We start from the raw sequence: 16,148 nt of genomic DNA on the forward strand, positions 1-16,148 counted from the left end.
TTTTATTCCTGCAAACACTTCAGGGCTGAGAAGTGGAAGAAGAATTAACTAAATTACTTTTTCGTTTCTACCATCAACAGAATTAACTGTGTCGGCTGCAGCATCTATATTAATGTTGACTCCCAAGCTAAAATTATAGCTTGACTTTAATTTTTTTAGATCTCAAATTGCTTGCAGGGCTGGCAATTAAAAAAAATACTTTGCTTGCTATTGCTATTGAAGCCATTGAGAGAAGTAAACATAGAACCTCATTGCCATTTTTTAGTCTCTTTGGGGGGATTATAACCACATGAACTATAACCCCATTGCTTTTTGTGGTTGCTACCATCTTGTGCTGCAGAATTTTGTCTTTTCATTTTAGTCTCTAGCCCCTTGTGGTCGTGAAGAAAACCTTTCAAAAGAGAACAAAGTGTAATCAATGCAGTAATGTCTACCTGAGGCTATGTCTACACTGATGGCGGCAAAGTCACCGCCGTCAGATCGACTTACCTGGATCAACTGAGCTGTCAGTGAAGACCCGCTCAGTCAATCCAGAAGTTGATGCTATTAATCCAGCCCCAGCAAGTGGCGTAGCGCTGCGTTGAGAGAGACCTTGAAACAATGGATTTAGGACATGAAATTTACTTTGTTAATCTCTGTGGTGTGTTAATGCAGATGACCAATGATGACTAAAATATCAACACTTAACTATTTGACTGCCTATCAAAGCATGTAAGGAAGGAGAGGAATGATCATATTAAGATAATCTGTGCAATCTGCTTCAAAGCCTTGCCAACACTAGTATTTAAGACACTGGAGTAAAAGCAACAGTCCAAGGTATAGTCGAGGTCCAGACTCCAGAGAAAATAACAAAAAGCAAAAAGATAAGTAAATAAGATTTCAGGGTCTGTTCAAAAACATCTGGAGATCCAGATTTGGCCTGCAGTCCACCTATTAACCCCTACCCTGGTGGGTAATCTTATTCAGAGTTTGAGCACTCATATAAATCATGTCTGTTAGTGGTTTACACCAGGGCAGCTCTACTAGAGCAATTGCATAGGTGGCTGAAATCTCATTGTAGGCAAGTGACCTCTTATTTTGGTATAATGATTGGCTGGTAGTTTGGAGAGGGCCACCCCTTTCCACACCCTTTTCCTTCCTCCCCCTTATCTGACCTGTGGAGCCAGAGTGCCTAAGGGAAGGAGAGGCCCTTACAGAGGTATCATGAGTCCCCACCAAGAGGGTGTCAGTCCCACTGAGTTACATGAGGCCAGGTGGCTGTTTCCAGGGGCTGCTGATCCTTCCTCTGCTGAAGGCTGTCTGCAGAGTCAGGCAGGTCCATCTGAATTTCCTCCTTTCAGTAAATGCAAAGGATTACCAGGATAGTATGTACTATAAAGAATCAAAGCAGTATGCTATAACTTCAGAAATCAATAGTGAAGTGTGTAAAGTATTCAGTGAAAACTGTTCTGTAAAAAGGCATGATACTTCTACTGAGTTATCCCTGAGTGCGCTACTAGTTCCAAACCATAACATACCAAAAAGGTTGCTTTAGAGCTTTACCATTCAAAACTATTTAGAAATCCATGCAGGAGAGTAGTTGCAGCCAGTACAGATAACTATCTTGATAGCAGAAAGACACAAACTTGTCTCCTTTGGAGCAAATTTGTTACACAGTTCAAAATAGCATACCAGAAGCAGTAAATAGAGAAATATATGGGTCCAAAGAATGGAATGGGTTCAAAGAAATACATGGGTCCAAAGAAGGTTTGCAATGTTGACAAATTTGCATTGAGATAGTTATTTGTGTAAGGTGGACACTACCTTTTGAAACTATACTGTGTGGGTTAGAATAAAACTTAAACTGCATTATGGCATCTAACCTCTTAATGGCTGAACTCTAAAGCAGCTATGTATATGGGCAAATCACTCTGTCAGTCCTGGGCAGCCGTAAGTGGGTTAGTAATACAGTAGAGCCTCACTAATTGTCTGTCAGCTGTTAAATCTTTGCTGAGGGTTTGCTAAGACTGTTGGTTTTGCAAAACATATTACTGCATTGGTCATGGCCAACGCTTTTTAAGCTGGTTATAAAATTCAGTTACATTTCTCTGTGGTATGTATTTTAACTGTGTAATTGGTTCCCCAACTGCACTATAGTGAGAATGTATACATAAACCCTTAAACTTGATCAATATTTAGCTTTTCTTTGAAGTACAATGGGAGAGACTTAGGTTCACATTACGTGCACAATTTCTTTTCAGATCCCACTTTCTTGATTACAGGGCTAGCTGCACTACTGTCCCTTTTCTGGTCTCTCCGACTGCACTCTGTCAGGTGTCGGGGCCTTTATCTCAGGATGCAAATCCACAATTTTCCCAGTCATATATCAGGCTCTGTGCTACAGTACTCTTATCGGTACGTCTACACTGCGGTTAAACATTCATGGCTGGCCCATGTCAGCTAACACAAGCTCGCACTATGGGGTTGTCTTATTGTGGTGTAGCTGTTTGGGCTTGGGCTGGAGCCCGGGCTCTATATCTCAGAGCCCAGATTCCAGCCTGAGCCTGAAAGTCTGCATCACAGTTAGTCAGCCCCATAGTGTGAACCCAGGGAACCCAAGTTAGCTGACCACAGGCCAGCCATGAGTGTTTAATTGCAGTTTAGACGTACCCTGTGAATTAACTGTGCTTGCCCAGCAGGATCAACTGAGTTTGGCACTCTGTGGTGCTTCCCTTTGGGAGTCTGTGACCAGTGGTATTATGACAAAACAGCTTTCTTAAAACCAAAGCATTGTTTAACAGTAGGAACACAGCATTTAGATAGGCATGCATAAAGATTTGCTTTAAAATTCTATCTTGCCAAAAGGCTTATTATCCCCTGATGGTCAATGTCACCTACTCCTTGTACATGTACAGGTTGTACGGCTGCTACTAGCAGGTCAGGTTTCTGTATCAGATATGGATTGACTACAGAGCTTCCACTCAGAGAGAGACATCAGAGATGTCTTCTGTAAGATTCTTTAAGTACTGCCAGATATGGCTGAGATTAGCTGAAGTTAAAGTATGTTACACACAGTACCACCTAGTGGCTGAAGAGTATAACATAAGTTAGCATTCCGTCACCTAGGCAGTCCTAACTTCTTCAGACACCCCCAACAGCTGTCTGTCTCAGGATAATTCCCCTGAACAACTCCCCTCTTCCCTTGAGAGAATTCTTTCTTTTTAAATTTGCCACAGTTCTCTTGATATTATGGTTGCCAGGCCTTTTCCTGTTTTTCTAAGAAATGGCTCATCTTCCACCATTTTTTCCAGTTCTTGCTTGTTCTTACAGCTTCCTTTTAAACTAAACTAATATATTTGTACACTAAAGCAATGACCAGGTTAGCATACAGTATTCATAAATTGAATTGGAGCTGCTCTGTAATCACATCCATTTCATTCAAATGAGTACAATATTTTGGGGGTCAGTAAACCAAGTTCAATTTCAATTTGAAATTAATTACTTTTACTTTGTGTTTCTCTTTGTAACATGTGGACTTGGTTCCATAAAAGACCAATAATATGTGCATAAAATATTGTCATATGTCCTAATGGGTAAACTTTGTGTTTCCCTAATATTTCATCTTGGTATTTTGTTTGTATTGGAATGGATATAATTGTGGAGGGAAAAATTTAAAATGTTAGCTTAAATTGTGCCCATTTAAGATGTATACTCTTAACATAATCCTGCTTAAGTCTTTGCATTTGATAGACTGCATTCAAAATAGTTTTCAGATCTTTTCACTTAAAACCATCCAATGAGTTTATTCAGAAACATATGCACTGAAGTACAGCACAGTAATACCTTGAGTAAATACAGTAAGAACTTCACTGGTTGGACAAAATTGTCAGGTTCTTCCTTTATCTAAAATAGTCATAACAGACTAGTATCCGGAAATTACTTGCTAGGAAAGGAGGAATTGAGATGTGTGCAGAGAAAATGTATTTGTTGCCACTACTACTTCTGTTACAGAGCCTTATTTCTTTCCACAGTGTATCTGTGTATCGGGGGAATTGCAGACCTATCCGGTTTGAACCACCGATGCTGGACTTCCATGAACAGTAAGTTGGGAAGCTTTTTATTTCTGTTCTAGTTAGAAGACAAATGCAAAAATTAACCTAAACAACACACACACTTGATGGGCAGAACTTTAAATGTATATCCTTAATTGGAGCTGACCTAGCTATACTCGTCACCATGGATCTCAACCATCTTTGACTCCTAGCTAAAACTAGGCTGTTGACTTGTTTTGTACAGTTGGTCTAGAACGTGGAGGAATCGTTTGTTTTAAGCCCAAAGTCTGCTTTCATTGCCTGCTACAGAGAAGCTGGCTGGATTAGTTCCCATTTGTAGGAAAGAGTAATGGCACAGTGAGGGGGATGTAGAGGAGTACAGGGGAAATAGTGGAAGCTTTTGCCTGTTCAGGCTGGAATATTATTCTGATCCTGAGTTATTTTTTAACCTGTGAGGGAAGGGGAGTCTGTTGTAGTATATATAGTTTTTTCAAAGTGGTTGCCCACGAATAGCCTATGCACATGGAACTATCCTTCTCCCTTTTATAGTAAATAAGTCACTCAATATAAAAACTGTGTGAACGTGCTTTATTTGACAAGCATTAGTTAATGCACCTTGTCAGTGCAATGAACAACAGACTATATAGGCTAACATGCCACACACATTGTTACTAAAAGCATCGTAAGAGAAGCTAACCAACCTTCTTTTGTTTGTCTATATTTCAGTACTGTACTTTGGTTTTGGAACTTTCATTAATTTAAATGTCAGTAAGTGGTCATTGTCAGAAAACTGGTTATAGTTATTTGCTTATTTTGTTTAAGCAAAAATGTACAGTACTAAAGTGCCATTTTAGTCACATCTCAGTTATAACCACACAAATTTACGATTGAATAGCATGCATATAAATAATGCAGTATACACATTTCTAAATTCAGTAAATTAAAGACTGTTCATGCAGATAATTTTTTTCCATAACACAAGTTTGATTATATGGTCTTAGTCACTGAATCAGAATAAAGTAAATGTATGGGGGAAATTCCTGAGGATGTTCTGATTTGTATTGAATATACAGCATTTTTTATACAGTTTTTTTACAGTTTTTTTCAGCTTTTTATCATAATGTTAATAGCTTCTACTCCTTTATTCTGTAGAAAAAACTCACTTTTAAAATGATCTATATTCAGTACGCACATTTGAGGGAAATTAAACGAACTTCCTACTATGTGAACATCCAAAGTTTTTAATTTCAGAAGTACTTGAACATCTATTCTTCATACAAATATGAATTTAAATATAAACTATCAGTTTTTTAGCCTTAAAACTGGTGTCTTAAATGTGTATTATAGTAAATATGCTCTTCATTGTGCTTTAGTTGGTTTTTATATAAATCTGTCCTTCCAGAACTCTGTAACTTTGAACCAAGTCAGTTAATGTGATCTGAAACACTGCTAAAACTGTGGATGTTTATGATTTGCGACAGGCATGTGTGATTCTGTAGAATTGGTGCCAAATGATGTGGGCTGTTTAACTGAATACTGGAATTTCTCAATTAAAAGTTGTAATGGGAGCATATGTGTGTCAGACTTTGGTTCGTTAAATATTTTCTTCACTTTTTAAAAAGTCAAATAAGTCAATTATATTTTACCAGCGATAGCAAGTTGAAATGCTTTGCTGCAATTATAATTTTAGGTGGAAGACAGTGGTCTGCTATTATGATAGATTTGTTAAAATATTAATAGGACTGTACATTAGTGGAGAAAATGTTTGAGCACTTTTTTATATCAGTTAAAATAAAAACCTTGCTTGTCTTCAAAAATATAAGCCAGTCGCTTCAAAACTGGATGCCTAATGCGCACACATTTATGCACACAAATAGAAATGACCTGCCATTTGGCTTCAGTGGAAACTTGCATTGCTAAAAATAAAACCACTTCTATTTAAGTGCCTAAATAAGGATTAGGAATTTAACTTTGAGGCACCTAGGTTTGAAATCTTTGTCCAAAATCAGTTAGTAGCTCAAAAGGTAGAGAGAGAAATTCAGAGAATTTCTTTATCAATAAATATTCTGATAAAGCACAATGTCCGCATAGTTACTAGCATTCAGAAGAATAAGACGTGTGAGAGTCCAGCATAAAATTCATCTCTGAACAAATCAGAACAAGGTGGAATATAATTCAGAAGTAATGCAGTGAAGAAACCTGAAACATTTACTTTGTTCATAAGCTGACACATGCCTCCCATGATATAAAGTACTTGACATCTAAATAACAGTTGGGTGTAGGCAGGATTGCAATATTCTATCTTAATAAATGGAAAGCTAATGTTGGTATGGTAGGGTATTGTTAAAATTTGCTCGGTTAGTGTCTGGTGGCAATCCAGAAAATCAAATATCAATTTGTCTCCTAAATGCTATTCTAGACATACATTTCCTGTACTGGATCTGGATACAAGATTATTGTATCCTCATGATTTTGTCATGTCAATGTCTTGCTGAAGTATGTAGTCTTAACTGAAAATCTGTATTTGACCTGCCTTCAGAGTGATAGAAATGTGGATATATTAGAGCTGGGTGAATAACTGATAATTGGATTTGCTGGCAGGTCCAAAAAGTTTAAAAAAAAAAAAAAAAAAAAAAAGAGAGAGAGAGAGAGAGAAAAGAAAAGAAAAATTGCAGGAAAAAACCAAAACCCCCTGTTTTGGGCTGAATGAAACATGTTTAAATTGACCTGAAACATTTTTTTAGGCATTTTTAAAGGGCTAGATTCACAAAGAGCTGGCAGTTAGTCAGCCAGTGGTCAGGGCACTCACCTGGGGCATAGTAGGAGGCTCACCCTCCTGCCCCAATGTGAAGGAGGGTTTGAACTTGGGTCTCCAATTTCTCAGGAGAGTGCCCTAGCCATGGGGCAATAGGATATTCTGGGGCAGATCTCTCTCAATTTCCCATGTTTAAGGTGTTCTACTTTTTATAAATAGTCATTGGAGTAGAAACTTGAACTTGGGTCTCCCACATCGAAGTGAGTGCCTTAATCATCAGGCTAGAGAGTCAGTCTTACTTTTTCCCTAGCCCAATGACTATTAATTGTCATTCATAAGTGAATGCAGATGTCCCATGTCTCAGGTGAGTGCTCAAGCCACTAGGATAAAAGTTATAAGGGGGCATCACCATCTTTTTCCTGTCATTTTGTAAATGGCATCGAAGTGCCAAAAAAGAAATTTTGGCCAACACTATTTGGTAAATTTGTAGATCGTTTTGTGTCAGCTGAAACGACATGTTTTGTTGTTTGTGGTTTTAAAAAGAAAAAAAAAATTCACACAGCTCTATATCACAGCAAATGTATATGCTGTATGTTTATATGTTTATGTATTTGTTTATCCTTTGAAAATAGCCTATACATTCTCTGCATATGCCAGATAAGTTTAAATTTTAGATCCTGCCTTTTTTAGAGAAATGAATAAATATGGGATGTCTCATTGTTGGTCTGATTTTTCAAATCAGATTTCTGTTTTTATAATTGCACTGAATTGCATGGAAAAAGCATGAATTGCAAGCACTAAGTTGTATCATTGAAAACTGAGATCTGGCTTGAAAATTTGGCCATACAATGTTGACTAGTATCTGTTAGTTGAGTGAGTGCTATGCATTGTCACCTCAAACTTCCAGGATTCAGTACATATGTTTACTTATATTTTTATCATTTAATAACTGTATGGTAAAGCCAGGAGTGAATGGTGTGATGTATATCACAGTAATTATCCAATATAGACTTTTTATTTTTGCTTAAATGTGTATATTGTTGAGAGCTTTTGCCAGACCACTTGTTAATCAGCAGTCCCTACTTGCATGATTCTGAAGGGTCTTATCTGACACTTCTCACTGCATTCAGAATGCTTTGGAACAGAACAGCTGGGCCAGGAATCATGCCAAAATAAAACTTGATCTTACAGGAAAACCATGTGAAATGGAAACAAAGTAGAAATGTGTTTTAAAATAATGACTACATTGACTTACAATACTTTATCAAAAGTCAACTGATCTGCACAACTGAAAGAAATGTATTTAAGGAAAATGAACCTTCAATTTTTCCCACAATAATAACCATCACTTGAAGCAATACAAAGCATATGAGAATGTCAGTTAAAATAGTGGAAAGGCTACAACAAAACTTGGACTGTTTCATGACATGAGTGAAACAGTTCTGTTCTTGACTACCCTCACTTTTACCCAGAAAAACAGTTCTTATATGTTAAACACAATTCTGGATCAGTTCCTTTATTGACTTGTTTGAGATGTGTATTTGTTGCATTGCTTTTTATAAGATGCCGTATCAGTATAAATGATCATGTATAGAAAGAGCGTGGATGTGCTGAAATGCAATAACTACGTTTAGGGTCTTAAAAGAATTTGTTGTAGTTAGTTTTAAAAAAAAAAAAAAAATGTAAAAATGGCTGGAAAGGATCTGTATGCCCATTGTGTGCAACTACTTTGACTACACATACCTGGGAGATGGTCTGAATTAATGCAACTACACCATTTTCCTAGCAACAGCACTCACTTTTGCCAGGCAAAACTATACACAAGTGGAATAAATAGCTACTTTGAAGTCCTTATACAAATTTCTTATCCATCATACATACAAGGCACATTGCACGCACATGGAGGAAGGCTGGACCTGGATGGGGATAGAGTTAATGTTTGAGTGATTGTAACTGTACATTTCTATACGTTCCAACATTTTGGATTTCTTTGAGTGTAATCTTCGTTTTGGACATTAAGGCTTTCTAATGTTTGTATATCTTTTGAAAATTGCAGCATTCTCAAAGGTAAATGTCCTTCTGTCCCTCTTAAAACAATTTATAGGTATTTACAACCTTAACTTCAGGTTAAGTGTTATTGCATGAAAATTACTTACTGGAATTAATCAACCCTCATTGTCACTGGCCAGTAAATATCTGACTACTTAAGTGATAGCTTGAATCCAGTTAATTGAGACTTGACTGATGTTTTTCAGTCTAATTACTGAACTACAACTAAAACGCTAGATTCAGCATCCTTACTTATGCTGAGCAGTAACTTGTTCATTAAGTAATCTGATTTCAACTGAGTTGTTAAGTGCTACTCCTGATGAAAAGGATAGCAAAATCAGGACGTAAATAAAAGTCACCTTGCTAACAGAAGATGTTACTGTGTCTATTCAGTTACATCTGCTTTCCTTAGTGACATTAAATTTTTGCTGTATTTTTAAAAATATGCTGAGATGGGTTTGGGTTTTGACTTGTATGTGGTGTCTCAAACAGCTAACTACAGTTCATATTCTGGACCAAAGTCTCACCTGATTTATACTCATACAATCCAGGCAATAGCAGTTTGCACAGGTGTACCTGAGGACAGAATTTGTCCAGAAGAAACTTTTACTGGTGACGAATCAGAAAAGTACAGCTTAACTCTCAGAAGTTCAGTTTGCAGAACTGGCAGTTTACAAATATATTTTTTTAAACTAAACTTGAGATGAAGTCATTGGAGCCCAAAGTGTATCTCGTACTCTTTTATTTTTAAAATATTTATTTTTTATATTTTTGGAATCTTTTTTATATTTTTAATTTATTATTTTGACACATTTTTATATTTATTTTGACACAGTAATTACAATTCTAATCAATTCTCTGCATCTTGATCTTAAAAATTCTTATTTTTATGAAGGTTACAATTTTTGTATTAAAAATACATTTGAATGTTGATATCTTCTAAAACATGCGTTTATTGAGCCCAGTAATTGGCTATTTAATTTTTGTATATTACTGTTTGGTTACACAAAAATGATATTGTATGAACTTGTAAAAACTTTTTGGCTAATTTGGAATAAAGTATATTAACGAAAAAGCAAATGTTTTGCCTAATATTACTCCACTAGACAAATAACTGCTGGAGAGCTATTATTTTTGAACATACAGAATAATTTAAATATATAAAATAAATTTAGGAGCAAGGGAATATTTCCACTCAATGTATGGATTTGAAACAGACATCTCAATGCTAAAAAATGTTTTAAATGTGAAAGAAAAAGAATCAAGTGATGTCTGCTAAATTCTGCCTTTGTGTAGATAAAACCAGGACTCATAAAATCCACATTTTACAACCCAAAATCCTCGAGTGAAAATAATATTCACAAAATCTTAGTACTTGTAACATGGAAGTTTCTTATTTCGTGCTTGACCCCTTTCCTGGGGTCATGCATAGAAGATTAAACGCATAGACTAACATATGTTCAAAGAATACATTTTTAAAATACTGCACTAAAAACCATTTTTAGTATTCGTGTTTTTGAAATTGCACTGGAATCCATTCTTAGTATGCATATCTTTGAAATGTTGTTTGTAGGTAGAGTGCAAGCAATTTTACCAAGTTAGACCAGTGATGTTAATAAACTTTGTGAAAATATTCATTTGACCACAGCAGATGCTTTTTTTGCATAAATTCTTTATTCTCTCTTAATACAGTATGCGTTTAAATAATAAATTGGAATTAATCTTTTCAGAATTATTAGTGTTTAATTCTGTACCAAACCACTCAGTATATTGATCTTCTCTTCTGCCAGACAGAGACAAGAGGTAATAGATGTCATTACCTTCTGTAAGTGGTGTTGCAGTCTTATGTTCTGTGCTGTTCTTAGTGCACTATTGAGTAGCAGTGTTATCCAGGTAATAAGTTTGAGTCAGAGAATTTCTGTCAAAGTGTGAAATCTCTTGTAATCAATGGTATCTGTTGTTTTACCATAGTGCCTAAGGAGCCCTACTCAGGGACCAACACCTCATTGTACAAACTGTACAAACAACACAGAAAGACAGTCCCTGCCCCAATAAGTTTATAATCTGAGGCAAGATAGACAGAGGAGTACAAGGAAACAGTGGTCAGCATGATAAGCAGTGGCGTCTGCACATCAGTAGCTTAACCACTGTCAAGGTTTTTTGTAGCATCACAGCAAAGGAGAGTTTTGAGGGATTTGAAAGAGAATAATGAGGTGGCTTTGCAGATGTTTACAGGGAGCTTCTCCCTAGTACTTCGGGTAGCATGGGAGAAAGCATGAATATCCAGGGCATTGAAGCTTGTAATGATATGGTCAACAGTCATAGGAAAAAATGAACACTTTATATTTCTATTAAATACACAAACTATGTTTAAAACCATTAAGGTAGCAAAGTCAAGCATTCATACTAGAGCATGCCACGTTTGACTGCCCGAGTAACCTTAATTTGGCCCCCTTGTGTGTATTCATTATGATATTAATTACATTTTTCCTTAGGACTCCTGCCTCATTTAATGCACAGAATGGGTGGTGCCTTTGAGTGCTTGACTTTGCAATCTTAGTCTTTTAACATAGTTTTTGTGTGTAATTTCCTAAGTTTTCTTTAAATGAAAAAACAAATTACATAGTGGTACCATGATGATATCCACATGTCATTAGCACAGTTGGAACTTTTGATTCACCACACAGACCTCAAGTGCTTGAGCTACCAAAGTAATTGTTAGTAGTAGTAGGTTGTCATCCTCTATATGGACCATCAGTTGAGGGGGATGAGAGATACACCTTGCCAGTGGGGGTCTCACATTTGCTGACTCCCAGTTGGAGCGTGACTCCCCATGTTGGCACTGGTTGCAACACCGGCGCACCGGATCTTGTCGTCATCAAGATCGACAATGCCGAGGGGCCATTCTCCAGAGTGCTGGAGCACCCGCAGATCAGGTCATCGCTCCCCTGAACCTCGGCACCACAGTGGAGCTGCCTCGGAGGCTCCCATTGTCTGGTCATCGGACAGTGAGTTGGTGTCCTCCTGGGAGAGCGGCCACCTGGCAAGTAGGTGCCACAAGCATAGGCTGCCGGAACACCCTTCGGCGCAGGCAGCCCTGGGGTGGCCTCAAGGGCAGTGGCCACCCCAATGGCCGTATTGGGGACCTTGGGGGTTCCCTGTTGGACCAGGTCTGCAGTCCTTCAAATCGCTGGGGGTGCAGTCCTCCCCATAGGTGCTGGAGAAGGGCCACTGTTTGGCCTCTGATGATGAGTCAGACCCCCAGGAAGGGACTTCTGTGGGGGGCCATTCATCAGCGGAAATGGATGCCACCTCCCACCGCTCCATTCCAGTCCTCTTCCACTGACGAGGTGGTTACCCAAGGTCACTCAGCGCTGCTGGACAATTTCAGGGCACATCAGGAGCTGCTGAAGAGGGTAGCTTCCAACTTGGGGTTGGAGGTGGAGGAGCTGAAGGAGGCATCGGATAGCTTCTTTAATGTCTTGCCAGCGATCCTATGGCAGACCCCCTCATTAGTGGCCCCAACATCTAAAGGGGCTGAGAAAAAATATTATGTCCTGGCCAGGGTGTTCGAGTATCCCTTCACCCCCACCTCTCCCGGTATCATAGAATCATAGAATCATAGAATATTAGAGTTGGAAGGGACCTCAGGAGGTCATCTAGTCCAACCCCCTGCTCAAAGCAGGACTAACCTCTGCTATATCATCCCAACCAGGGCTTTGTCAAGCCGCAGCTTAAAAACCTCTAAGGATGGAGATTCCACCACCTCCCTAGGTAACCCATTCCAGTGCTTCACCACCCTCCTAGTAAAAAACTTTTTCCTAATGTCCAACCTAGACCTCCCTCCCTGCAACTTGAGACCGTTGCTCCTTGTTCTGTCATCTGCCACCACCGAGAACAGCCTAGCCCCATCCTCCCTAGAACCCCCTTTCAGGTAGTTAAAGGCCGCTATCAAATCCCCCCTCACTCTTCTCTTTTGCAGACTAAACAAGCCCAGTTCCCTCAGCCTCTCCTCATAAGTCCTGTGCTCCAGCCCCCTAATCATTTTTGTTGCCCTCCGCTGGACTCTCTCCAACTTGTCCACATCCTTTTTGTATTGGGGGGCCCAAAACTGGACACAATATTCTAAATGCGGCCTCACCAATGCCGAATAGAGGGGAATAATCACTTCCCGTGACCTGCTAGCAATGCCCCTCCTAATGCAGCCCAATATGCCATTGGCCTTCTTGCCAACCAGGGCACACTGCTGACTCATATCCAGCTTTTTATCCACTGTTACCCCCAGGTCCTTTTCTGCAGAGCTGCTGCCCAGCTCGTCGGTCCCCAGTCTATAGCTGTGCATGGGATTCTTTCTTCCTAAGTGGAGGACTCTGCACTTTTCTTTGTTGAACCTCATTAGATTTCTTTTGGCCCAATCCTCCAGTTTGTTTAGGTCACTCTGTATCCTATCCCTACCTTGCAGGGTATCTACCACTCCCCCAGCTTAGTGTCGTCCGCAAACTTGCTGAGGGTGCAATCTACCCCATCCTCCAGATCATTAATAAAGATGTTGAACAAAACCGGCCCCAGGACCGACCCCTGGGGAACTCCGCTTGTGACCGGTTGCCAGCTAGACATGGAGCCATTGATCACTACTCGTTGAGCCCTATGCTCTAGCCAGTTCACTATCCATTTTATAGTCCTGGTGGTTCACACGGCCAACCAGCGGGATAGGCAGGGTCAGCCGAGCTCCACCCCAAGAAACAAGGACGACAAGAAGTTGGACCTGTTGGGGAGAAAAATTTATTCAACAGCAAGCCTACCGTTTTGAATTGCTAACCAGCAGACACTCCTGGGCAGGTACAGTACAATCTCTGGGACTTGTTAAAGTGCTTTATAGATGCTCTGCCCCAGGACCAGGTGCTGGACTTTAGCACTATCCTGGAGGAGGGTGTCATGGTGGCCAGGGCAGCGCTGCAGGCGTCTTTGGACGCAGCAGACTCGGTGGGCAGGGCCATGGCCTCTTCCATTTGCATGCGCAGGTGCTCATGGCTGCAGTCCTCAGGGCTGTCCCAGGAAGTCCCCTTTGATGGGTCAGCCTTGTTCTCAGACCAGATGGATGCAAAGTTGCATGGTCTGAAGGACTCAAGGGCCACGCTCTGCTCTCTGGGTCTTTATATGCCCCAGATCTCGAGACGCCAGTTCCGTCCCCAGGGCCAGCAGCAGCAGCAGAGGTACCAACAGCAGAGGTTCACGCCCTATGGACAGAGGGACAGAAATAGGGGTCTAGGAGGCGTGGACCAACATCGGGGTCCTCTTCAGCCCCCCAGCAAGGATCATTTAAGTGATCTGACAATCAGAGGAGACAGTTTTGAAGGTGAGCCTGAGGGTGGTGTACCAGTCTGTTCACCGGATCCCTCCCGCCCTTTCCTGAACCACCTAGCTCCCTTTCTGTCCAAATGGGCCAAGGTCATGTCAGATTGCTGGGTCCTTGGTATAGTTTCGGCAGGCTATGCCCTCCAGTTCGTGTCCACCCCTCCCCACAATCCTTCCTCCCCATTCCCCTTCAGGGACCCCTCTCATGCACAACTCCTTGTGCAAGAGGTAGAGGCCCTTCTCAGCATCAGGGCCATAGAAAGGGTTCCACTGGACAGGAGGGGGAGAGGTTTTCACTCAAGGTACTTTCTCATTCCCAAAGCGAAAGGCGGCCTAAGACCAATACTAGACCTGTGTCATCTCAACAAATACCTGTTCACAGCTCTCCCTTTTGGCCTTTCCTTGGCCCCAAGGGTATTTACAAAATGCATGGCAGTGGTGGTGGCACACCTGAGGTGCAAGGGGGTCCAAATATTGCCCTACCTGGATGACTGGCTAATCAGGGGAAAGTCCAAAGCCCAGGTCCAGAGCAGTGCAGGCTGGGCCTGCTAATAAACGAGCAGAAGTCCACATTAACCCCAGTGCAGCGGATAGAGTTTATCGGGGCAGTCCTGGTTGCTTCCCAAGCCAGAGCTTTCCTAACCTGGCCATGCTTCAAGGCGATGTCGGCTATCATCGCTCTCCTGCACCTCTGCCCGATGACAACAGCCAGGCACTGTCTGCAGCTGTTAGGTCACATGGTGGCCTGCACTTACGTTGTCAGGCTGGCTCGCCTAAGACTCAGACCACTCCAGTCATGGTTGACTTCTCTTTATGCCCCGAGCAGACATTCCCTGGACTGGGTGGTCACAGTTCCCCTCACGTCCTGGCCACACTAGACTGGTAGTGGAGCCCCTGGGCAGTGTTGAGGGGTGTACCGTGAGGCACAATTTTCACATAATAGCCTCTCATCTCCCGGGAGTGAGGAATGAAGAGGCAGACCACCTCAACAAGTCATTCTTACCCCACCACGACTGATCACTGCATCCAAAGATGGTCTCTCTGATTTTCCAATGGTGGGGCTATCCCCAAGTGGATCTGTTTGCATCAACATGGAACAAGAAATGTCCACAGTTCTGCTCCCTCCACTGTCTGGAGGCCGAGTTGCTCTCTGATGCATTCCTGCTGCAGTGGTTGGGGAGCCTCATGTATGCTTTCCTACCCATTCCTGTCCCTCACAAAGTCCTGCTGAAAATCAAGAGGGACAAAGCAGATGTTATCTTAGTTGCACCGGCCTGGCTGCACCAGCACTGGTTCAGCATGCTGCTGTACTATCGATCGTCCCCTGCTGTAGCTTCCGAGATGGCACAATCTCCTGTCCCGGGATCACGGTCACTTGCTGCACCCGGACCTGGACTCCCTGCACCTCAGTGTGGAGTCTCCATGGCTGAGCGCAGACGAGTGAGCCTGTTTGGTGCAAGTCCAGCAAATTCTGCTGGGTAGCATAAAATCTTCCACCTAGGTCGTCTGTCGTGCTAAATGGAAGCAATTTACCTGTTGGGCAGAGTCCCAGGGGTTCCCATCAGGGCTCGTCGCCAATACAGGCAATCCTGGAGTATTTGTTGCAACTAAAACTATTAGCCATGGCCTCCCATAAGGTCCATCTGGCAGCTATATCGGTGTTCCATCAGCCTTTGAAAGGGAGATGAGTTTTCTCCCACCCTATGACGATTAGGTTCCTGAAAGGGGTGGAGAGGCTCCACCTGCAGGTCTGTGACCCGGTGCCTCCCTGGGATCTCAAACTGGTCCTCTTGTGGCTCATGGGACCCCCCTTTGAACTCATGGCTATATGCCTTTTACTTCTGCTTTCTTGGAAGTTGGCCTTCCTGATGGTCATTACCTCGGCAAGGAGGGTCTCCGAGATTAGGCTGCTGACCTTGGACCTTCCTTATACTGTATTTTATAAAGACAAGGTTCCT

The 16,148-nt window shown here is 41.3% G+C and overlaps 1 protein-coding gene across 2 annotated transcripts in view; it reads left to right on the plus strand.

Annotated features, from left to right (window-relative positions):
* Positions 1-16,148, plus strand: part of TMEM131 (transmembrane protein 131) — a 158,964-nt gene that overhangs the window by 48,849 nt on the left and 93,967 nt on the right. For both annotated transcript variants that reach the window (XM_067559993.1, XM_067559991.1), the window contains exon 3: positions 4,011-4,079. In XM_067559993.1, the coding sequence (XP_067416094.1) occupies positions 4,060-4,079 (20 nt within the window). In that variant the 5' untranslated portion in view covers positions 4,011-4,059. The remainder of the gene's footprint in view (positions 1-4,010; positions 4,080-16,148) is intronic.

Source organism: Emydura macquarii, unplaced genomic scaffold, assembly GCF_026122565.2.
Source record: "Emydura macquarii macquarii isolate MOO-44397 ecotype Brisbane River unplaced genomic scaffold, CSIRO-AGI_Emac_v2 contig_2207, whole genome shotgun sequence".
Lineage (NCBI taxonomy): Eukaryota > Metazoa > Chordata > Testudines > Chelidae > Emydura > Emydura macquarii.